Here is a 25,670-nt window from a genome sequence, read left to right as displayed (position 1 = left end):
AGTGCACAATGACCTGGCAAGCTCTGCTGAGAAAACAAATGCTTTTGTTCATTCAAGTCATGGGAAGATTTCGGGATGCTTCCCAAAGGTTGTAATTGCTAGTGAATTGAGCAGCACTCAACACAGATCGTGATTTGTTGTAGACAGCTGCTAAGTACTGCGCTCTATAAAAAGCAGCTTAGAGCAGTCAAACGCACTCCAAAGTTGGATATGTGACATATTCTTGGGGATGTGCAGGAGAAATGGAAGTAAAGTGCAGGTATGTCAGTAAAGATGCCTTGCAAGGAGCAATCAGTTTTAAAGGGAGTGTGGGGGAGGAGATTTTAAACTAAATTACAAAATATGGGCTCACTGAAGAAAATACTGCTCTTCCCCTTGATTACATTTGGCCTATGATCAATGCAGCTCAGTGTTAGTTAGCATTGCTAACCACATCTCAGATAGGAGACGTCAGAAGTTCCTGAGAAAGGTATAAAAATGACTCTGTACTTGGTGCAGAAGACCAAAGCCAGCTCGTAAATCTCTTGAAATGACCAAAACTGTAGAGATGAGAACAGAATTTGATTGTGATTGTGTTTTTGTATAAAAGAGGAAACTAGCAAAACCTACATAGGTTTAAAAAAAAAAAAAAAAGGTAATGTGTACTATAGGTCAGTCGGCTGCTGCTTGTTTATAAAAACAAGAGGAAGAGAACAGTTAAAGACAGAAGATCAACTTAGTGATTCAGAGAATAAGCTTATTGTAAGATGGCTTTAGTACAACAAGGCAGGTTGTGCTTGCTTTGGAAATTGAGCTTTTTGTTAAGTATAAAATATTATCTAATGTACTTTTAGCTGTCTTGCAGAATTAAATCTGTTTTCTGTTTTATGACTCAAATATACAGAATGATTCAAATAATTGTTATTTGTATGTGTCTATATGAAAGACTATTTGTCTATGGTAATTTTGGATGGTGATTTTTTTTACTGTATGTAGGCTTATGAAAGTCATTTCCCAAGATCAGTTTTAACACAGTATTGAGGAGACAGTACTTTCTTTCAACTCTTTTAACATAGGTTGTTGTCCCTCAGGAGCTAAACAAGTTTCCCTTTGTGCTAATAACTGTGTTTAGTTAAAATACATTTTTCTAGCGATTCGGCTGGTATGTTTTATGGAAGAAATGTATCAAAAATTATTTTCAAAAGTTTCATTTTGGTTAAATTAATTGAGGGTTAAAATCAAGCGTTCTTGATTATTACAGTTGCCGTTTGGAACATCTTGTTCACTTCGGCCGTAGGTGGTGTTCTTTGTCTAGTCGGCCTTTTATTTGAAAAGCTGTTCCTAAAGATCATTCTGTCAACAATAGTGACTTAATTAACTAAATTATAAATTATCTGAAGCAATAACTATCAAATTGCAATTGAGGGCAGTTCCATAATAGGACTTCAAGGCATCACCACAGTGCAAATAGCAGTTGGGCTGGTTGATGCAATTCCTGTCCCGTTTGAACCATAATTTTCTCATTAGGTTTGTATTACATCTGTGTTAAACCTCTGTCTTTTAAGAGACTTCATTTCACGTGCTGCTGTTTCTTTTCCCAGATTGTTTCCTTCAGTAAGTGACGATAAGAATGAATGGACATATATCAAACACACCTCCTGGTGGATATGGAAGTTATTCTCCTCAGATCAAGTAAGACTCTACCTTTGATTTTCCCTTTCAGGACAAAACAGTTCTGTATTTTCTTCCTTGTGGTTTCACTTCAGATAGAGCTAAAATTAGGAGAGATCACTGGGATAATACAAAGGCAATTTCTGTAAAAGAATGTGCAGTTTCCAAACTATGTAACCAAACTGTCAGCTAGCATCTGACTGATTTTTGTCTTAATGTGGTAAGCTGTATTGTTGATTGAAGTCACCTGGCACACAAAAAAATATTCTGCTGTAGCAATAGCATACTTACTACATTACTCACAGAGGTCATCTTATGCCTGAGATAGTTAAGGTCAGGGCTGGGAGAATGCATTTTTATGTGTCAAAGATGAGGCTGCCCTTCCCCCTTTTAAGAAAATACCGTTTCCCAATGAATAGCACTGAGAGCAAGAGGAAATGTTAACTATTGCTTGGAAGTTTACCTTTTCTGAGCTAAGAGGCTGTTGCCTGTGTCAGAAGAAGGGCGCTAAACTTGATTCATGGTACTGATGAGAACTGGTCTAATCTAACATAAAAGAGCATGTATTCCTGTATGAACAGATACATCTGCACTGATATCTACTTCTCATGTTGCTGTTCCTTTAAAGTGAGCTTATACATGGACTCGTCGTTACACTAGAAGGAAATTGGATTGCCTTTTTGTTTAGCTGTAGGCAGTGATGTTCCTTTTAAGTCTCCTGAGAGAAGCAGTTTAAACTTTTAAAACAAATAACGCTTGTGTATGTAGGAAATATCCTACCATAATTGGAGTCTTTGGCATAGACTTTGTTGTTGTTATTTGGCAGTGATTTTGATTATTGATATTATGGTAGCATTTATTTGTATACCACACCCCCATTGTGCATGATGCTCTATCAGTGTAACAAGAGTAGCTCAGAATGGCCTCCAGCCTAAGCGAAACATGCTTCATTATATTCATAATGTGGAACAAATATTCAGTATTATTACCTCCGTTAGTAACGACAAGTTAACCGGAAATGTTTTCTTACAGTGGCTACGGCTCACCAACATTTGCTCAGGCAGAGAGGGAGCAGGGTTCAAGAACAAGTGCAAAAGCACTTTACGGTAAGCTGGTATAAAGTCTCTAAACTTTTATGTTAAAGTGATTGTTTAAGTGTTGATTATGAAGTCATGGTGGAAATGCTTTATGTGCAAATCTGAAAATATGTGTGTGTGTGTGTGTATGTATACGTATTTATACGTGTAAATAAAGAACAAAATGATTTTGTTTATACTAAAGCTATAACTGGCCTGCATAATGTTTTGACCATGTACTACGCACAGAGCTTCCACCTGCTGATTTTTAAGGCAGCAATGTATGAAGTATTTATCAGAAAACTAGAGTGATCCCATAGCTAAGGATCACTAAGGGATAGCTAAGTCAGGGAGGGAACAAGGCAGTCGGGCGGTCTGTCCCTAGCTCTGCTGCAGGTTTCATGAGGCTGCTCAAATGTTCCCTGCAACACATATCCAAACTGGCAATAATGTCTTGTATTAGCGTCACAGATTTAATTTTAGACTTATTTATTACTTAGAAAATTACCACTTAATACAGAGCGCCTAAGGGGAAGGAAAAAGATGCTTCGCTGCTGCACAGCCTGGTGATAGCCACCTGGTTGTGTTCTTTAGTTCCCCATGGGGATAGCTTTCCCTTCAGAAGAACTTTCTTGAGTTTAAATTCTGTTACCAAGTCAAGTTTAGTAAATGCTACGGAGACTATTTTCAGCTTAATTTGTCTTGTGTTGGCCTACCAACTGTTGCTCCAGCTTGGTAACTGAGTGAATGTGTGAGTGAATAAGTGAATGTGTTGTGTTGACAGTTATCTGCTCTTAATAACAATAGAGTGATTCTATTAATAGTAACAGTTTAATGAATGGAAGGAGAAACCCTGATCACGACCTGTGTCTCCCCCTGCGCCACCCCCGACTTGATCCCCTGTTAGCAGAAAAGGAATTTACAGCAATATTGTTGAATGCTTGGCACACGGTTTTTAAAGAGGCTAGATTTGACGAAACTTATTTGGAGTCCTGTTTGGCCTGCCATTTTCAACAGGCTTTTTCTGTCTCTGTCAGATGTAATGTTGCTTAGAAATGCCTAAACGTTGTTGTTCTAGCCAACTACAGATGCTACTATTTATCTTGGCTGTATACTATATTCTCTAGCCTATGGCCAAATCACAGCGGAGGCAGAATGCAGTTTCGTTCCTGGCAGGCCAAATTGTGCTGCTCCCTGGTCATCCACCTCTGCTGTGAATACATATTGCAGACTGCCGTGCTGGTAATGGAAATGTAAGTGGAGATAAGGCAGAGAGATGTTCTGCTGTGTAAATCTGTGCGGGTTGTCAAATGCTCTTTTGAAAGTCAGTAAAACTGATAGGAATGGAAGAAAGAGGTTTGCCGTGAAAACATCTGTTCTCTGCAAAAGCCCTCACGCCTCCGTCCAGCCTGCTTGCCCTTTTTGCATCTACCCTCTCTTCTGCAGGTTACTACCCCAGAACGCTCTGACAAAGAGCAGTGGCTAGTGATTGCAACACTGCTGGTAATAGGCAGTCTCCTCTTCTGCTTTGAGTGGTGCTGCCGTAATAGCTGTTGCTGTGATCTCATTGGGTTAGGGCAGTGGTAGCAAGATGTTTTGCTGTTTTGCAACATACAGTTTACTCTTGCAGGGATACCATACAGGCTGTGAGTTTGGAGGTATTGGTCGTCTCCCCTGAAAGCGTATGAGAACTTTGCTCTGTTGTTTGTGTATATTATTGGCTTTTGAACTGCTTTGAGATCCGTGAGGCTGAAAGCCTATGAAGCAGTTTGAAGGTCTCCTAACTGTGTATCCTCTGAGAAGAGGACTGGTGTGAAAATGCTGATGTGGTTTGGTGGCTGAAGGCACTGTGCTAGAGTAGTGTAAAGGTCCACTTTTAGAAATTTCTACAAAGACAAAAGTGAAAACAATTCCAAACATTTGCTCAAAACTGATGTTGAAAACAAACTATTCTAAGTTTAGAATAGTTAATATAGTATTAAAGACAGGAACTGTAACTGAGCAAAATTTTGAAGTGATAGGTTTTAACAGCAATTTCTGCATCCTATGCAGGTTCACTTGACAAGCTGATTACATGTGTTCACAGAAATAGTAGGTGGTAACAGAAACCAGCAAGAGGCATCTTGCTAAAAAGTCTTTTGAGCAATTGCTTGTTCATGAGAATGACACATATTTCACTTTTTTCTAACTTTCTCATTTTGTATCATGCTAATAATTCTTCACAAGCATATGTTTTGAACACTGTGGAAGTATCAGTAAAAATGCCTTAACGGTGTTCTTTATGGACTTTTAAAACGATACATCACAGAGAATTTCATAGCAAACGTGCCATGGAATATTCCTATGTCAGTACAAGGGGCTAAATTTGAAGTATGTAATGGTAAACAGCCTTTTACTTCTAAAATACTTAATTGAATTCAGGTACTAATTGAAACTACTTACCATGTAACTACTGCATGATGGCTCCTGTGAAATGCATTGTTGGTCTTGGTTCACTTCCAGTACTAGCAGATACATCACAAAACTGTAGTTGCAATTGCCAGGAACTGAAGGAAGTAGAAGACTCAATTATGCTGGAGCTTGGAGTAAAGATATATTGGCACAGTTTTTAGAGTGCAGTTTGTATGTTTTCCTGCTTCTGCTATGGTTTGTATGCATAAAGCAGCAGGCTGTCAGTGTCACCAAGTGTATATACTAGAGAAATTTATTTAAAAAAATACCTGAAACCTTTCTCAAAGGCAAGGCAATTGAATTTGACTTTCAGCAGCCATGTTACCGTTTTGTTACATCTGTCTGCAATGTTTCTTCTTTTATGATGTTTTGGAATTTTTGTGTGTGCTGTCAGAAGAGGAGTGGGAAGCCCTGAGTGATACCGGAATTTTTAAAATGCATTAAAAACAATATTTTATATTAGTAATTAATAGCAAACTTGGGTATTTGATTATGCACTGCTTATATATTGGATTTATACATATTATTTATACATTTATAAATTTTTAGAGAAAAGTAAAATGATTGGGCTCTTGGTTTTGATAAAATGTGTCGAAACTCTCTTTGTATTGGTAGCAGCAAACTTTGACAAGCCTCCTTTTCTGCAAGACTTTTGAACATCAACTGGAATAAAGCACCTATCTACCCACATCAAGTGAAAATGGAATCTGGGCTCCTAAGTCACTAAATCAATCTTGAATGAATTTTTTTTTCCAAGTCTAGTGAAGATTTTTTTTTAAAAATATATGTCGTGGCTTGAGGTTTAACTGTTGGGTTCCCGTTCTTACTTTGATAATGTGATTCGTGAGAGTTCAGTGATTTGAACTACAGGCAGAAGGTTGATCACAGTGCCATTGGGAAAGGAGCCTGGAGTCTTATGGGCATTATGGACAATTTTTCATTAAAAACTAGAGTGGAGCGGTCACTGTCCCTGATGTGGTTATCTGATTTGCAAAAACCTGCTTTCAGCTTTTTTCCTGTATGTAATCCGCTCTATTCTCACTCCTTTCCTGCCTGAAATGAAATGTTTTTTCTACTTGCATGATAAATCTCTCACTGAACTTGAAGGAGAGATGCTCTCTCCATATTCTCGTGGGTTTTATTTTGCTATTTAATTCCTGATCTTCTTGTTTGCAAAGGATTTTGGCTCGTACTCTCACCTGTTGTTCTAGCCTTAGCTTCTCCATCTGTCTTCTGCGGCGTTGCTTCCGGGGAGACACGCGGCACTGGCTGGCACCAGGAAACAGGGCTGTGCTGGGCCTTTGCCAGGGAGTGACACATGCTGGAGCAGCTCGGTTCTCTTGGCATAGTGAGTTAGTGGTACACGCTAAATTTTTAGATTATTATTAGGCACAGAATTGAAAGGTGTTACTACAGTTGTCCCCAGACCACATCAAAGAAGACCAAGTGTTTTATGAATTGTGTTTTTGAACTCTCTTGGTTGTGATAAGGTACTAACAGTGAAATTGCATGTGCATTTTTGTGTTGCTCAGATACCTCATTCAGAGCAAGAACGGTAGTGTAATAAACTCCAAGAAATCACGAGCAGATCTAGGTAAATGAGTTCATTAAAAGAAGCCATCCATATAACATTCTTGTGTTATTTGATACACAAATGAATTAAACTGGCGGTAGACTTCCAAACATAACACCTTCTCTGCTAGCTAATTCTACATAGCCATCAGGGAAGAGATGGATGGCAAGGTGCTTTGTAAGTGATAGTGTTTACTCCTCTGATAATGAGTATTTTTTTGTTTTTTGTTTTTTTTTTAAATCGAGTTTTGACCCTTCCCCCTGGTTGTGCTGGTTACATCTCATGCACTTTGCTCCCCATCTCAGGTTCAGCTTCTCTGCCTGCTGCAATACATTCTTAAGGGGTATGGGCCATCACTCCAAAGCAAACTTTAAATATCCAGTAGTAAACAAAGCATTTTGCTTTTCTGCTCAGTGATATGTGGTTATAATTTATGCCGTTACTCCAGGATTCTTAAAACAGCTTGTAGGTGAGCCTTTTAATCCATCTCTGCATGGACTGTCATCAGATTTCAGATTTTCAGTCTTTTTGTCACTATTCAGACAGTTTCCAATGTAGCTAGAAGAGGAAGGTGGGATCTACCATTATCCATCTCTGTGCTATTATAACCAGAGTTCTGATACATTTGTTACATCTGGCCTATGCAATTACTTGTAAGACATCATTAGAAGTTCAGGTATTGGGATTCCTCATTTCTGTTTTAGGCTCTTGGAACTGCGTAAAGGTAGCATAGCCCAAAACAGCACCGTCTGTGTTTCAGGTCATCTGGGAAGGCCCAACCTGAGATCTTTCACTTTTGGTAACTTGAGCAAAAGAATTAGATTTGTCTTGCTGTGGTACTTTTCTGTGTGGTCCTCCTACTGGGCAGTGGCACAGAGCAGGCTGTGGTAGAGTTTATTAAGCAACTTTCTAATTTGCCGTATAGCCCCAGCCATAAGTGGGGGCTAACTTCCAGTGGCAAAATGGACAAGACTGGACTCTGTACCTTTAGCTGTATCAGGTTTTGGTCGTAGCTCTACCTCAAGGGACCTTGTGAAAATCGGGGTTTTTTTGTGAAACCATGGAATAGTTATGTTTCTGAAGTTGCCTTTCCAATGTGAGAAGTGCTCCCTCATTGAAATAACTGGGAAGAGCACCAAGTTTTCAGTGGAATGAGACAAGGATAAAATGTTGAGTCCTTCCATTTGTAATCTCATGTACTTTTTGCTTGTCTAGAAGTGTTTGGTTAAAACACTTTTTGTTTTCTGTTTTTTCTGATGTTTAGCTGCTTCCAAATTTGGTATAAAGTTAGTACTTTTTCACAGCCTTTTGAAAACAGAAACGTGGTCCATTCCTGAGCATCGGTAACTTGAAATCAAGTTCACAAAGTCACGCATAGTAGTAGCATCATTCCACATCAGAAAGAGGCGACAGTAGTAATTTCTGTGAATCACTGTTTGTGCTCATTTGGGAAGTTTAGTTGCTAGTAGATCTTGCAGTCAGGATCAATGAATGAAATGCTGTGCTGCTTTTAACCTTACTGGCCTGCCTTGTGATTTTACCTGATGTTTTATTCTGTGCAAATTTCTCTGGGTCTCATTTGATGTAGCTTGTGATTCAGAATTTAGCTTCAGTGTCTTTTGCCATGATCCTTGTATATATTTTCTAGACGTGGTATTTTTGAAGGGTGAATAATGTCAAGGTAGAGGAGTTACCCATGGTATATGCATTCCACTCCTTTATAGCAGTGTTGGCAACATTCACAGCGGGTATAGGTACTTTTTAGCTCATCTCCAAAGCCGCATAAAAATTGCAGCACTGAGCAATAATTAAGTGCATGAGTTCTACCCTCTTCCCCCCTCCCCCACCTTTATTTTATCACCAGCAGTACCATATTCTTCCTTTCCATTCCTTATTTCCCCCCCCACACATACACTTCTTCACACTGGGGATGTATCTGCCCTGTGAAACTGGTGTGCTAGAGATTCTTTGTAAAACACGTTTTTCCCCAAGGATGGAAAACTTTTAGCACAACCAGTGTTTTCTGTTAATGGTTTTATAAATAATCAGAATGAATCCTATGCAAATCCATGTAAAATCTCAGAATTCTAATCTATGTTTAATGATAGAATTCCCAATGGGATATGTACTGCTGCCACAAGCCTTTGAACTCTGCCCGTTTTAGCTTCCGTGATTCACTGCAGAGTTCAGATTGCATCACTTTCTTGGACTCCGAGAAATAGAATTCTCCAGGTCTCTGAGTGACATATATTACACAGTGTTTTTAGTAGAAGGGCCTATAGAATAACAAATGGTAACTCAGATTTCTGTCATGTTCTAATATTCCACCTGCATAAATGTCTTAAAAAAAAAAAAAGAGAAAGTACATAGGAATTGCCACTGAAGTCAGCCTCATCCATCAGCTGTTGGAGCAGTGACCATAGTTGTTTGCTGATAAACATGGCTGCTTGTTGATGTCTGCTCATTGTTAGCTTTTTTGAAGTTCTTGTTACTCTGCTGTTGTAATGGAGGATGCAGAACTTGAAGGGGTCTCAGCTGTCGAGTCTAGGCGACCACAGATTTTATTATCGTTCATAAGGCTCTATTTCTTATATAAACACTGTTGTCTTCTCCGAGACATAGTTTGTTGAAAACTGTCGTCTAGTGCTGTGATGCTTAGTAGAAGAGGAGGATGTGTTAACCAGTGCAATGAATTGTTTTTGGATATCCTGATCTAACCTGGGACAGAATTGTTGTGAATATGAGCATGGAATCTCTTGCAGAAGTTACTCTCTGCTTTTTAATTCTTTGGTAGCCTCTAAATATGCCAGTATTTCTTGGTTTCTTTAAAAACCAACTCCAACTGTTACTATTTGTGGGATTTATAAGCCTTACAAAGGATGTAAAATATCCTATCCTAGTTTACTTTGGTGTCATAAAAACGCTACTCCTGTTCACTTAAAAAAAACCCAAAAAACATAATAATCAGAGCTCAAAATGTCATGCATTCAGTTAATGGAAGCGTGGCTTTCTTTTTTAAAGCATATTTTCTTTCGTACTGGACAGCATTTATTTATTCATTTGCATTCCATACCAGAAGACCATTAACTGGTCTGTTTTGAGATGCAAATAATTATGTTTGGTTAAACTAGATGTTGCTTTTCAATTCCCTTGTTTTGTTAGGAACAGATGGAGTTTACTTCTTCAGATCATCATCTAAACAAAAACAGAAAGGTAGCAAGTCAAATAGTACTACTTCATTGACTACTTTATTGGGGGTTTGCACGTGTGTGTGTGTGTGTGTGAGTCTATTGTGTTAAAAATGATCAACCAACAAAATATCTTAAGTAATATGCTGCAAAAGCAGAAATATTAGTTACAGCTGGAATCAGTGTGGATCCTCTGCCCTGGGATTTCTAAAAATGGAAAATGAATTCAAGACATCTATTTTAATATGTTCATGTACCTAATTCAAGGTCTGATAATCCGTGGCGTTTTCATATTGGCTGAAGGTACTGCAGACATATCTCGGTAAAGCAAGCTGAGTATCTGCTGCAAGATGGCAGGACAGCTTTGTTCTGTGAGGGGTACTTGTTGTCTTGGGAGGTGGGCTTTGAGCCCGGAAGAGATTTCAGGAACTGTATTATCTTTTATGAAGTACACCAAGAAATGAAGAAATGTGGGGTATGATTCTGAAAGGTGTCAAATGCTTTGACAAGTGACATCTCCAAGCGAGGGTGTCCTTTCATTGCCAGGAGTCTGTGCTTGTGAAGCATTGAGGTGCTACTGTACCTGTATAATTCCTGTATGAAGGAACTCTGCTGACAGAAGAGCCTCTGTTTTGTCTTTATCAGAGAGATCAGTGGACCCTTCTGTTTATTTTAGTGTCCTCAGTGCAGACCCCTGTAGATTACAGACCATGTGCTTGGTAGTATTAAACATTTTGAATCGTGCAAAAAGGAGCTTTTTTCTAAGCAGTCCAACCGACTATGGTGAAATTAATGCATGATGTGTACCTGTCAGGTACTTTCCTTCCAAATAAAATCAAAATGCCTATTTTACTTGAAAGTCAGAAATCAAGATATCTCATGAAATTGAGAAGAGAAAATCGAGCTACTGCAGAATTCCCTTGGACTTTTCTCAGCCAAGTCTCCTAGAGCCTTCCTTACTAAGGCAAAACTCCTAGAGTTTTCAGATTGGATACTTCAGTGATTATGGGGGAGGGGACCTTCCAAAGGTCACATTCAAACATCTCTCAACTAAAGTGGAAAATCTTATTTCAGTATTTATCCAAAATCGTTATTTTATGATGTGGGGGGGTTTGTGTTCCCAACTTGCGTTTCCCCTTTCCTCCCCTCCTCTCCTGGTTTGATATTAATCTCTTGTAGAAAGTAAAAGGTAAATGATGTTTCTGATTTTGCAGCATTTTGTATTGTTTGATTTCTGTTTAGAGATGTTGAGCATGTATTTCTCTACTGCAACTTTTGGCTTTTTTCCCGTTCATTCTTTCGCTGCATATTTGTATATCAGTAATTCATTGAATTGAATACTATGGAAGGGAATAAGGATGCATCAGGTTTGTTTTGTGTGTGATTTTGTTGTTTCCCATGTTTAACATGGGAATTATATGTATAACTGCGAATACTTTCGAATTTAAAATGCATTCATACGAACACAATAGGCCTGATACTAGTTTTCATACTCCTACCGAAGTGGCAAGCCAGTGATTTTAATAATCAGGCTTCACAATGAAGTGTTTTCAATCGGTATGCAGTTCCCCTCCTGTGTCCTGACTCACTGAAGAGATACTAGCTCTTGTTCATACCTCCTGGCTCTCTTCTGACGTTGCTGATGTAAGTATTATGCTTGTGCTGGACTTTGGGGGTGAAGATTTTTGCTTTTGGAATACAGAGATTGACAACAACTCATCTTCTGCTTTTATATATACAGCTAAGTCTTAAGTGTCTTAGAGAAATACCCAAAATGCAACATAGTAGAAAGTCTGATGAATAATTACTCTTTCTTTTCTCACCTCCTCTTTAGAACAAAGAAAGAATTATGCGCGGGACAGTGCCAGCAGCGTATCTGAAACGTCGCACTATCATGTGGAGGTGAGAGGAGGAGCGATATACCAGTTATGACTTTCAGTTATGTGCACTGATTTTTTGCCTACATGATTTTTGAGGCTTTGTAGGCTTGAAGGCGTATAAGTCTTCTAAAATATCCTGCCAGCCTGAGGTCACTTCAGAACAGATTACGCTGAAATGTATCAAATTGTATAGCTATGCCATAATGAGCTGAAATTTTCATGTAGTAGAAAATAAGCAGAGATGCGCGTAATTTGGCAAACAGACAGAACTTCTCAATGGGATCACAATTCAGCATGTTATGCTGCCCTGTCTTTGAAGCAGCCTTGTTCTAAGGCTGAGGCAGAGCTGAAAAGCTCTGTGCCATTGGTGAGGCACACTGGATGATATTTAAAATGAATACTTTGCCCATTTGTAATCATCAGAGATGCCAGAATGCTTAGGAAGAGCTGAGCTGAGCTCCTAAAACCTCAGTTAACAGTCTACTGTGTAGCAGTTGAAAGCATCCTGCCTGCACAAATTCTTCCCCCATGTGAAATGCAAACTATATGACTTCCTATCGTAAGCTGCTTTGCAGAATTACTGTATATTGCTGTCACGTTCTATCTAGAAGTAGCTGTATTTAAACTATCCGGCAAAGTAAGCCTGGGCGCCTGTATGTAGTCTGTTAAGCACTTCTGGATGCAGTGCCTCATTCTGTAGTCTTACTTTGAGATAGACTTCCTCCTGCTGCCATCAAACTAAGTACCACTCTCATGGGTTAAGCTGACTCTTGCAAATGCCATAGATTGACAGGTTCTTTTAGTTGAGTTTTAAATTTAGATATGAATTGTTAAATCGTGTGCAGACGAGTCTTAATTCCAGCTGCTTATATCCTGTGATCAACTTGCAAAGAAATTACTTGTGTTGCTTTTGATTGTCTGTCTTTACCTATCTTTTCTTTCTATGTAACAGTTTTGGTTCTCTGCTAGCATAAAAAATAGTACTTGTATTTGAAGTGCAAACATTCCTGTGTGAGCAGTCAGTAGAGTTTGCTTCACTTTACTTTTTTAAATACTTTGATCATATGCAGCTTGTATCTACTTTCTTGTCTGCCATTACTGAAGTGTGCTGCTATCCTCTAATAGAAGAACGTACACTTAATTCTTTTTATTTCAAGTTATTTAGAAGATAGGTGTGCAGGCATATATTAAAATTGTTTCAGCTTGGAAAAGTGTATCTAGATCTTAAATAAAAATGTGAAACTAGATTTTTTGCTTGGAGAGAAGTAAAATAGTTTATGGGTTGTCTTGCGTGGCTGACATGTTTGAAGGAGGAATCATTAAAATCGTAATGGCAGGGAAACTGGTTGAGGTGATGCCTCTGAGGTCGTGCTTAACTTCTAGACCATTAATTGCCTCTGGAGAACATTCCAAGTTGAAACTGAGGAAAAAGTGGTAATATACGAAGTTGCTGCTGTGGTCTACATACAGCAAGCAACTGGCCTGTCCATAAGGTATCCCAGTCAGATTGAAACCCCTCGCAGTTGCCATCATTGTGCTGGCTGGCAGCTCTACAGCGATGGCCGTGCTCCAGATCAGGCGGAGGTGGAGGTACGTTGGCAGGGTGTTTCTGGGAAGCTTCTGCTGCTGCTTCCTGCATTCAGCTTGCCAAATGAGACAGGTTTTCACTCCTCTAGAAAGCTAATTAATACTCAGGCTTTAATTCTAGTTGTGATACCTGAAACATGACAGAATATGCCTAGAAGCCTAAATGTTTACTGTAGTGAGAAAATGATAGAGGATGACAAACAGTGAGTTACAAAAATCAGTTGACTTAAAATGACATTACGGACTGAACAACCTTCCCCATGGCTTAATGATAGGGTCGAATAGGGACAGATAGGATCTATCATATACATATCTGTCATATACAAAGGCACTTTTATTCATGAATTATTTGTATTGCTGTTTCCTGGCAATTTGCTGACTGACACTGCATAGTGATAGGCAAAATTACACTTATTTTTTTCTCTCTCTCATTTACTAGCACTTGACCACCTTTGTTTTGGACCGAAAAGAGGCAATGATTACAGTAGATGATGGAATAAGGAAGCTGAAATTGCTGGATGCTAAAGGCAAAGTGTGGACTCAAGATATGATTCTTCAAGTGGATGACAAAGCTGTCAGCTTGGTGGACTTGGAATCAAAGGTAAGATCTGTGAGTGGCAGTCTCATTTCCACAGAGAGAGAGAAAGGGAACAGGCAGAAGAATGATGTATGTGAGGTCTGGTATTTTAATTAGCTTGTTACCACTTTCCCGTTTCTAACTGATGCAGCTTTTCTGAGATCAGGACACTGAATATTAAGGGTTTTTTTTTTCCCCTCTCTCTCCTCCTGCAGAATGAACTGGAGAATTTTCCTTTAAGCACAATTCAGCATTGCCAAGCTGTGATGAATGCATGCAATTACAATTCTATTCTTGCATTAGTATGTAAAGAGCCAACCCAAAACAAGCCAGATTTGCATCTTTTCCAATGTGATGAGATTAAGGTAAGATAGTTAATGGAGGTCTGCTATGGCTTATTTGAATTGGGGAAATTTTATGAATTGGGAAGTACAGTGGATAAAATCAAATAAACTAATTCAAAGAAGATAGTTTGTTTCTTTTGTTCTGATAAATATGCTTTAAGTTTAATGTGTTTATGATACCAGTGTTTATTATAATATATTATAAATGTAGTGTAGTATGTCTTGTAAGATAGGAGTCATCTAACTAAGCTGAATCCTTAGTGCATGTGCAAATGTCATTACTGTCAGTATTGATTCTTGGGCTCTTTAGAAGTTCGTTTAGGTTTGCAAATGAGTAAATCTCTGGAATATGTATTTGGGAAGCACTGCCACTTCTGAATAAAGTGGTGTAAAATAGTTCAAATCACCTGGAATTTTAGAACCTGGGAAGAACTCACCTGAGTCCTGCACTCTTACCTAGTCCTTCCCTTTTATGTGCTCTTTGCGAGACTGAGCGATTCAACCTCCTCTACAGGCGCGCCTCACTGTACCTCTGTCCTGCAAGAGAGAAAATTAAAAGGAAAGTACTATTTGTAAGAAGGGCAAGACAAGGAACGGGATTATTTGTCTCTGATTAAAATGTTTCCTTCAAACCTCTAGAGTAAACGCACGCTTTGAATGTTTTGCCATGCTTCTCTATTTCTGGGATTGCAAATCTTAATTTCTGTTAATGGCACGGTATAATTGCTACTTCTTGAAATTCTGATAAATAATTGCATGGTTTTTAAATTCCCTCTTTGTTGATGTTGTGCGACTGTTTTGAAATTGGTTCAGTGACAGTGATGTGAAGATGACTGGTTAATTGTGAGACTAGTTGCACCGAATTTATAATTGCAGTGGAAACTGGGATCTGGGGGAATTCAGGTTGCAGTCTGTTAAATAATGCAGGGATCCTGGCTGGAGGCAGCTTGGAACCAGTCTCCTAAGGTGATCTCTTTTCTTCAGGCTTTCCTCTTTTGAAGTTGTTCTTCTGTGTACAAATAAAAATGTTGAGCACATAAGCATAACTCTCTAGCTTGAAGTCCAGGATCCCCCTTTTCTTCTGGGCCGTTGTTTGAGCCAGTGACTGTACCCTAGGTTTTGCGCCCTACTCATTAGACTTAGCTGTCCTTGAGATGTTAGGTCTTTCTTCCTTAACTGCTTCCTTCTTTTGATCAGAAATTACACTGAACCTCAGGAGCCTCTGCCACAAAAGCTTAGTCAAAATCAGTAATATTTTGGCAAATCAATATTTTCTAATTAAAATTTTATTAAACAATAAATATTAAGAGCATGATTCATCGTGTTCTTCTGGTCTTCAGTTCCTTAAATACCCTGAAGTTTATCTATTTATTAATTCTATAAACCTAATATATTCCTGGTCCGTATTCTGCAGTATAATACGTTACAGCCTGAGAAGTTCCTTAATCCCTTTAGGTCCTAAAATCAACAGTCTTCTGGTCCCAAGAGAAGTTGTATATTCCTTCTAACAAATTACATACTCCTCTTCCACCATGAGGAGACCTGGATAGAGCTGGGCCTTGTAGAGTGAGCCTGGATGCTGACAGATTTGGGCTTTGACAACTTGTATAGGAAATTGCTCTGACAGCTGAAGACATGTAACAGAGCATTCTCAATCCCATGAGAAGCTGTGACCTATTTAACGCAAGTTCTGTTAAAATAATGTGTTTGACTTGTATCCAAATTTTACTTGTGGGTCACTGGCGGAGGGAGGAAGACTGCAGTTACTGAGAAGCGGGAACCTACGGATTAGGAAACTCTCAGAAAAACTGACCTTCCACAAAATCAGTGAGAAATTAGGGTGTATCTTTATTTCTTAACTTGTAGTAAAAGAAGGTAACCGTTATTTTCCTTATCCATAATACTGCTACTGTCTGTAGTAGTTTTGGTTATGTCTTTCACTGACATGCTTGACAAAAACAAAAATGATGTACGTGGATGGGAAAAATAGCATATCCAATAATTTCTGTCTTGAGATAATTACAGCTCTTCAGGCAGATTTTCTATCTAGATGACATACTCATCTGAGGATGGCATTTGAGATTGGAACAGTGACAAAATTGCCAACTCCCAGACAATATCATTATGCGTTTCTTTGTTCTGTTTAGTGTAAAATAATGTATCCCAGATACATGGGGTTTGATAAGAGACTGTGGAATCTCAAGGATACCTTAAAAAAGATGCATGCAGAGATATTTATTTCCTATATCTGGTTATCCTAGCTGATAACTGATAGTATCTGCCTCTCTCTCTTTAGGCTAGCTTTATTTATGAAGATATTGAAAGTGCAATCAGTGACAGCAAAAGTGGAAAGCAGAAGAAAAGGCTTGAAACACTGAGGTAAAAACCTAACTTTTTGTCAATATATAAGATCTCTGAATAGTGTTGACAGTTGTCAGAAGTTTTCCAAGTCAGTCTGCTGGTTTTTGTCCTTTTTTGCTAATTGGTAACATACTTCCAAAACTGGGTATAGCGACATTGACTTAATTATCTCATGCTTTCTCGGTTTATAACTTTCACTCTTAACTTTTCTAATTCCTCCCTAGTGACTGGAGCAACTGACCAACACCAGTTGCCATAGAGTAGTGTTGTATGTCTCAGTTCTGCATATGGATAAATAGTTCCGAATGTAAATTAGAAATGTAGAACTCCCTAGGACTTCAAGAAATTAGAAGCATAGAAACAAGGGCACAAATATTTTAGATACTGAATGTTAATGGTAGTTTGTTGAAAGGTTAGTTATGCAACTGTTATCTTGAAAATATCTCTCTATAATGTTTAGTTTTGTGGTCTATACGGAAATCCTCTGCTGTGCAAAAATCATTAAGTAAAAACATCAATGTTTTAAAAATGTTTCTTGATACCTGTTAAATTCTGCTGCGCAACTCGTTAAGTTTTCTTATACTGATGGATGCTCCTATAAACAACCACAAGCACACTTAAGTTTACCTATGGGTTCAGAATTAAATAGGTACGCTTTACTGTTTGTGGGGCTATAAAAAAAAAGAAGTATAAGCACAAACGGGTAATCCAGAAATACTGAAGCACATTGGATGTGGGTGGAAACTAATGAGATTTAATTGGAGGAAGAATGTAGGTCAGTACATCTGGGGAAAACTAATCTGAGATATCCCTCCCAGAGGGCTCTGAGGCCACGAGCTCCATAGTACGTGACCGCTTGGCGCTGGTTGCTCACTGTAGTATTGTGTACGTGCGGGCATCAGGTCACGGGGAGAGAGGCCCTTCTGGGTGAGTCCTGCCTGACCGGTTCGGGGATGTGGCAGTAAGCCTGACATTGCATTACCAAGTTCCTGCAAGGTGATTGACAAGTTGTGAGAAATGTGGAAATGCCAAGAATGCCCAGGAGGTTGGAGGAAGGAACTGAAGGAGATACTTTTTTGTTTGGTGTCCAAAGACAAAATAGTTATTTGGTATTTTTGTTGTTGTGCAATGCCATGAATGAGATGGGACTTTAAAGGGAGGTGAAGCTCTTACTGTTAAACAGGGATGTGGGGAAGGGATTGTGGGGGCGAGAGGGAGTTGCTGGGTTTTTTCCCTCCTCTCTTGATACCAAGCTACAGAATGACTCCAAAGATCTCTTTCATTATGGTATTTAAAACTAGATAAGACAAAAATAGTGGAAAATAGCAGGTGGGAACAGTCATGCATTTGCATCAAGATGGGATGAACAGATTGCTGATGTGAAAAGGAAAATCAACCTGTGAATTTAGTCATTTCTGTTGACTGAGTTTTAAGGAAAAGTTTGTTGGCTACCTGTCAGATTTAGGTAATAGGTAATCGGTTTGCGATGTCTGAAAGGTAACTTCTATTGAAGACTTCCAGACAGTATGGAAGTCCAGCCATTTAACTGCACGCGGTGATTAAAAACACCACCTGCTAAATCTGAGCTGCTGAATTTACCTGTCTACCAGTTCTCTAGACATCGTGTTGCACCGTTTGGAGATTTCCAGTTGGCCAAGTGATGGAGATTTCGGTTTATTGATGTGTATTTTGCTATTCCCTTCTTGGAGTGGGTTTTCCTATTATGTCAAATAAATTTGCACACCACAGACTCAAGTGCTGCTGACTGTTCAAGAGCATGGGTTAGTAGAAAAGGTCCATTGTAAAGCCTCCTTGTCTTCTCTGATTAAATACTAGAAAATGGAGCATTTTTGCTTCAGGTGTCACTAATGGGCTTTCTTCTCTTCTCTTAGGATGATATCCAAAGCTGACAGTGCCATCCCTCCGCCCCCACGGGCGCCTGCCCCCGTCCCGCCAGGGACCGTCACCCAGGTGGACGTGCGAAGCCGGGTGGCGGCGTGGTCCGCGTGGGCGGCCGAGCAGGGGGAGCGTGAGTATTTCTGAGAGTTGGCTCTTGCACTGCGCACTGATAAACGGTTGTTCTGGGCAGTAAGTTTCTGTGATGCCAGAGAATAGTAAAAACGATTCGGAAAAACACTTTCATAAAGACTACAGTAACTGAAGCCAGATACAGAAATGATTTCACTCGGTCACCCCTCTGTCCGTGTTGAGAGGAGACAGGGTTATTCTCCCAGTCTAGATTTAAATGCCCCAGGCCATCACTGCCGTAGAGAGAAAGATCTGTGGAATGAGACCTCACTGTCATAATCTGACTTGTCATTTACTCGCGCTATCAGTTTTCTGAATTTCTTTTCAGAGCTTCGTTTATCTGTGTTTAAGTGGATGGGGGAGGCTGTGCGTTTCAACTCAGGCTTTTACATGAACATACTAACATGCGTACTACTCTGTTCTGAGCATAACTCGAGTACTTTGATGCCACGCTTAGTAATTAGGCAAATGCAGGCCAGATATTTCAGACAATTAAAAATATAATCACCTGGGTTGAAAGCTGACTAGCAATCAGCACGCTTTATTTTTTCATTTATCATCTTAGTGGTCCGTATGGCTAAACTAGCTCGTTATTTTTTAAAGCCTCAACCAAGGAATGTGGTAGTATTTCTGATTTTTTTTTTTTTTATGTGCAATGGAAATATTTTTTTCTTGAAAAACAGATTAATGTTCTTTAGAAACAATAAAGCTCCTTTCAGTATAACAGACTGTATTAACAGAGTAATCTTGGTTCAGGTGAGGCATTTTTTCCCCCTTTTTTTATACAACAGATACTAAAATTTTAGAATTAGATGTCATTAATCATGAAGTTAGTGTTATTTTTGGTTTATTGGGCTATAGTACAGCTCAACAGAGAAACACATATATAACAGCTATGCAGAGAAGAGTTAAAAATATTCAGACAAACCAGTACTGTTCAGAATGTTTTCATATACTAACTTACAGTATTACATCTACCTTAAGTAAAGGCTGGTTTGTTCTTTTGTTTCATTTCTGCTCGGTTTAAAAATATTTTTTTATGTTTATCAGTGGTCTGTTGGTGACCTGAGTTCCTGCAGTTCCTTTTATTCCATTCATGTGGATCTTTTCTGTGATGTATTTACAAAAATCGCTCCTGTTAACAATAGTAGCATTTAAGGTTACTCAAATATGCAAAACTCATAATTTCTCAAAGTGTGAACCCTTTGTGTTTTCAAATAAAAAGATACTGACTCTGTGCCTTTTGCTTGGAAATACCTGTTTTATTACATCATTGCCTCCCATTTCAATGTGCCAGAGTTGGTCACTCTGCCCAAATTCCTACATCTCTTTTTGCTTATTGCCTTTTAATTATAAATTGTCCTCTGTGAACACCTTCTGAAGTCAGAGCTAAGCACTTCTGTCCTGTCTACTTCTGCTCAAGTTGCTTTTGGCATATTTTGCAAAATGGGATAATTTCTCCTTACTTGGTGTTTATAGTCAGTCATTTTCTGCTGTAGTCTTTTGATAGAGATCCTGGTAGCCCCCTTCTGCATGTGGTTAACTTCATTTATGCAGCTAAATTGACTTAATGCATATACCTAAGCATATCTGTGAGACTTGGCAGGATCAGGCATTACCATGCAAGTTCTTCAATTTATGCAAAGTCCTTGCATGAGGAGTGGTACAGTTCCATCTGTGTTACGGTAGTATGGTGTCAAGTGTAAGTGGTGTACAAAGTCATGGTTTCTAGTTCTTCCAGTATGGATATCTTTTTTTCTTCATCCTTTTTTCCACAGTTGAAAAACAAAGACAGTACCACGACCATGAAGAAACAGCAGAAATGATAGCAGCCAGGATCGACAGAGATGTTGTAAGTGAGCAACTGCAAGTGATACTGCTTAGTGTGAAACATTGCAGCTCTACCTCGCTGGAAGACTTTTCCACATGTGAAATTCAGTTCTGGAGCAAAGCTTTCCAGGCAGACTGTATTTTGTATGGTAGACCTACAAATGAATAGGAAGCGTGTGCTGTGTGTTTGTTTTGTTTTGTTTTAAGATAAGTACAAAATATTGAAATTAGTCAAGTTTTCTGTTGTGAAGACCTAGCAATATAAACAGTAATTTTGTGAAGACCAAATTTATCAAGCTATGTATGTATAAACTTAAATTCCATCAAGTTAGTCAGACTTAGATATGGGCTATATCTGGGCTATAAACACACGGTCATTTCTGACGAGAAATGCGGCCGTGCATATGTATAACGTAAACTTCTGTGACCTGTGAGCAACAATACTGAGCAGGTCCCATGATGTATGCACTATCAAATACTGTCTTGGTCATCAGTTGTAACTTTCTGCTTTTCTATTCCGATGTTGCCATCAGCAACATCAAAGGGTCTTGAGGGAAGCATGCAGGAGCCTGCTGAATTGGTGCCTGTATGTTTCCCCAAAGGGTCCCTCCTTTTCTCCTCCACTTACTTCAAAGGGCACTTCTCCTGTAAAATCTCATTCTGAATTTGGACAAATAGCTTAATACTTTCTGCTTAAAGAGATTATCTTTAAGGAGAATGCTGTGGTACACAAATAATTTATTAGAGCAGGTTCTTTTGTGTGTGCTTTGAGAAAATGAATATAATGTGTTGTATGTATGTATGTATAGAATTAATATAATATGTAGAGAATGTGTAGTATGTGAATGTATGTAACTGAAATCTGAATTTAGTAATCTCAATGCCTTTAAAAACTGACAGTGGTCCTGAGTTTTGAAAAATCTAACCTTTAAAATGTTACAGATGTGTAAAGTTAAGAACATAATGAATCTAAATATGCAATATTCTAACATTCACTTTTTGCAGAAGCCGTTGATGTCCAAGAGTTTGGATTCCTAGAGTATTTCTGCTATAGTTTCAATAAAGAAATTGTTGCTTTTCTTTTCTCCCACAGCAAATTCTGAACCATATTCTGGATGACATTGAATATTTTGTTACCAAACTTCAAAAAGCTGCTGAAGCATTTGCCGAACTTTCAAAGAGGAAGAAAACTAAAAAAAGTAAAAAGAAGGGACCTGGAGGTAGGAGTGCTTACTGAACTAGACTCTCTTTCTTTAAGTCAATGAAATAGCTAGTAAATGTGACTTTTTTAAGGTTTTCTTTGTTTCATTGAGGTAATGATTTTGCTTCACTTTGAGCAAAAACATCCTAGGCAGTATGTTCTTAGAGAGAACTTGATGAAAAACACTTTTCTGAAATCAATGGGGCGTGACTGATTAGAGATGTGACTCTAGAATAGGGCTCACTGTAATGGTTCTATATTTACAAAATTCTGTAATCAGTAAATGTATTAAGTAGTTACAATAATTAATATAAATATAAAAACTTCAGATGTGTAACTTTACATATATAAAATATAAACATAATAAATCCATAATTTATATTTAATGAATTAAATGCAAAGCTAAAATATAAATATATTTGTTTACTATATCTGCAATATTTATAAAAATTAAATTTTAAATCCATATACAGAGATATATATATAGATAGATAGATAGATATAGATATAGATGTACGTATAAATACTTTTTTCTTGTTTTGTTCACCAGAGGGAGTTCTTACTCTCCGTGCAAAGCCACCACATACAGATGAATTCGTTGACTGCTTCCAAAAATTCAAGCATGGCTTCAATCTTGTGGTAAGCAGCTGCTAATCTTCTCTATGGTTTTGTGAAGCATGCTACAACATTTTTTTCCCGGGACAGATGATGGTAGATGTAAGATGATCTTTATTTTTCCTGCTGCTACAAATTCATTTGCGTGTCAATTTTGCTGCATTAGTTTTCCTATGTTTTAAGAGCCCTGTCCACTGGTATGAAGTGAGGAACTAAAGTTCTGGTGAAGGATGAAGAGGAGGAGGAAGGAGGAGAAAAAATAATGCAACAGATTTGCTTTGTAGTTATTTTTAAGTTGGGTTTTTTTGGAGGTTCCTGATATATTCCAGGCAGTGGGAACGTCTTAGTTTTGACTCCCCTGAGGGAACTCAGAAGTTCATCTAGTCGTTTTGGGAATGCAGTTATTGAATTATATCTCTACCGAACTTTCCTGGTGCCTTGTCTGTGTACAGAAATCTGGTGGGCCTACTGCTACCAACTGTGCAGAGGTGTTCCTAGCCTTTGAGGAACTGGGAGCCAGGGCCTGTGCTATCTTGGTCTTTGCTGCTCTTTATAAAGAAACGGACCCACGAATAGCCTCTTAATAACGTGGATAGACCTGGACGTATAGTCTTGTTTCATCCTTGGCCAGCGCGTAGGAAGATGGCTGAGCTGATAGTTGACTCGTCTTGGCCTTTCCCTTTTTCCTGTCCATTCAGAGCTGGACCAAGAGCAGCACTGGTGCCTTCCGGCCTAGGCTGGCCTTCAGGTCAGCTCTTGGGGGGCTGCTCCTCAAAGGCTCTGCGCAGCACCATGACTAGGGGAGCATATTTCTCCCTCTTTCAGCATCCTTGTTCTTTAAAATCTTTTTACTTGCAAAATCTGAGTTTAAAAAGATTTTTAGGAAAGTCTTTTTGGGACCACAAGCAGCTCTCTTGCATGTTTGGGCCAGCCTCACCAGCTGTGGCCTTAGATTAGTCTCATTCAGCTGTGCCCATCGGGTTCTTGGTGCTTGTTGCTGTCACTGATCAGGACCTTTCTGGCCTCAGAAGGCTCTGTTCACGTTGCTGGAGTGTTATGCGCCCTCAACAACCAGAGGGACATCTTCAGTGCACTTCCTTCCAGATACTGGCTGGCCCTTCTAGTTGCTGTAGGAGCTATGCCAACAGGGAAATTGGTTATCTCAGTAACAGTACTTGCAGTCTTAAAATGTCTTCATTATTACTTCTTCATTCTGCAGAGTAAGAGTAACCTGTGTACATTTGAACCTTTATCTCCCATGCCGTGTGCCAGTATATTGTACTAAATGTTTACAGAGGCCAAATAAGTTGCAATACGGGAGACACAAATAGTAATACGACAGTTGACATTTATCCAGTAAATATCAAGCTGAGGTGTGGTTTCCCCTGTCCCTGCTGCCCCGTCCCAGTTTTAACTATGCTGCTGTTTTCTGCTTTGCGGCTCTTAAAAGAGAAGAAGCATTTCTTGTTTTGGTGCCGAGTAGCATTCAGGACCTGTTTTCTGATGTTATTCTTGAAGAGGTGCGCTGTAACAGTGCTTTGCTTCAGCATCAATGCAGGAGCCACAGAATCCTGGAATTCCAGTTCCTGGTGCTTTATTTTAAGAAAGAAGAACTAAATAAAATGAAGAATCTAGTTTAAAAATAAAAGAGGCAGCTAAAAGAATAAGATTCTTGCCAGTTAAATGGAAACTATTTAAAAACATGATGCTGGAGACTCGTAGAAAATGCCTGCCCTCTGTCAAAAAAAAAACTTTAGAAAGACCGAAAGAAAGCTGGTGTGACTGAAGAACAATGTATAGGAAGTTATTAGAAGTAAAAGCACATCCTACTTACTTTTTCATTTGAAGATACTCTGGAAAGCTAAAAGCAAAAATAGACTAGGGCTGAAAGGAGTTTGAGGAACAGTCAGCAAAATGCAATAAAAACTAATACAACCTCCTAAAACACGTTCTGGTGTGTTTCATGCTTCTGGAGTCTGTAGGGCCAGTGGGTGATCAGTGAATAAAAGGAAATCTCAGAGAAGTTGTGGCAGAGATATGAATTTTTTGTGCGTATGTTTTCTTGGAAGAGCTTGGCAGTGGGCAGTATGTTTCCTGTAAGCAATGGTGGCCTGAAAGAATATCTATTTCAGGTAATGGGGTTAAGAAAACAACTAATCAAAATGACAAGAAACAGATCAACAGAACCCTTGGGAACTTCATCCATTTTTTCCAAAAACTTATGGATGAAATCGCCAAAGTATACGCTGTGGTGTGTGACCTCTCTCAAACTGCCTTGATCCCAGAGGAAGGGAAGTGATTAAGGAAATGCCAGTAATCTTTAAATGCCACCGGGGAGATCTGAGGGACTACGGGCCTCTGCCCCTGAGGTCTGTACCTAGGTAATGGTCTATTTAAAAAAAAAAAAAAAAAAAAAAAAAAAACCCACAGGATAAAATTTCCCGACAGCTCTGCAAAACTGAGGAAGGAACAAGCATAGATTTTGCAAGGCAAAATAATGTGTACAAATCTGGCCGTTCTTTGATTTTTGTTTCTTTGAATTTCCAGTACATATCCAATGCAGTTTCTGTCATAATTTTCGTGTATGACACCAAGTTGCTGTGAGGTTCAACGTAGCTTTTTAGATTCTTGCTCCATGAAATAGGAAACAAATTGTAGGAAAAAAGTCAGTTCCTAAAGTGCAGTACAATCAGTGGCAAAGTTGCACACGTGTCTCTGCAGAGGCCTCTGCGGTTCAACATATCCACACATGTTCTGGCAAATGGGGAGTATAGTGAGGTGACAAAATTTGATGAGACTAAGCTGTTCTGGATAGTAAAATGAGACTAATCCTCTCCTCAGAAATATAGAAACACTTCATGATAGCAAGCAGCAAAGCGACAGATGAAATTCAGTATTGATGGATATAATACAGTGTCATGTACAGATAGTAAAATGGATCTAACGTTATATTTAAAACAAGAGACTTCCAGCTGACTTCTGCTAGACAGGAACAAAATGTTGGTGTCGTAATAGAGATTTCTGTGAGAACATCATCTATGCTTAAAAGTGATCAGCCAAGCAAATGTTAAGAACCATTCGGAAAGAAAGGAGAAAATGAACAAATAAGGAACATCACGCTGCCATTATGTACGCTGGTTGTCTTTTGCTCCATGTGGGAATGTAGCAAAACTGAAGAAAGTACAGAGAAGGACAGGAATGCTCTGAGGAGTGACTGGATAAACTTCTCTTTGTCTTGAAAAAGTCTACAAGAAGGGGAACTGTAATAAAGCTGTAAATAATTATGAGCAACACGGGGGAAAAAGTGAG

At 38.8% G+C, this 25,670-nt stretch overlaps 1 protein-coding gene across 5 annotated transcripts in view; it reads left to right on the top strand.

The window, feature by feature from the left end:
• The window catches only part of EPS8 (EGFR pathway substrate 8, signaling adaptor), a 139,852-nt gene that overhangs the window by 81,284 nt on the left and 32,898 nt on the right, over positions 1-25,670 (top strand). For 4 of the 5 annotated variants that reach the window (XM_068948209.1, XM_068948175.1, XM_068948190.1 and 1 more), the window contains 10 exons: positions 1,581-1,671; positions 2,683-2,756; positions 11,773-11,840; positions 13,845-14,006; positions 14,198-14,347; positions 16,623-16,705; positions 18,580-18,716; positions 20,494-20,567; positions 21,639-21,765; positions 22,297-22,385. In XM_068948209.1, the coding sequence (XP_068804310.1) occupies positions 1,610-1,671; positions 2,683-2,756; positions 11,773-11,840; positions 13,845-14,006; positions 14,198-14,347; positions 16,623-16,705; positions 18,580-18,716; positions 20,494-20,567; positions 21,639-21,765; positions 22,297-22,385 (1,026 nt within the window). In that variant the 5' untranslated portion in view covers positions 1,581-1,609. Of the gene's footprint in view, positions 1-200; positions 260-1,580; positions 1,672-2,682; positions 2,757-11,772; positions 11,841-13,844; positions 14,007-14,197; positions 14,348-16,622; positions 16,706-18,579; positions 18,717-20,493; positions 20,568-21,638; positions 21,766-22,296; positions 22,386-25,670 lie in introns of those variants that run through there. The other variant, XM_009666284.2, reaches the window with a different exon arrangement.

The sequence above is a fragment of the Struthio camelus genome, chromosome 1 (genome assembly GCF_040807025.1).
Source record: "Struthio camelus isolate bStrCam1 chromosome 1, bStrCam1.hap1, whole genome shotgun sequence".
NCBI classification, from domain to species: domain Eukaryota; kingdom Metazoa; phylum Chordata; class Aves; order Struthioniformes; family Struthionidae; genus Struthio; species Struthio camelus.
This window is presented reverse-complemented; position numbering and strand designations above follow the sequence as displayed.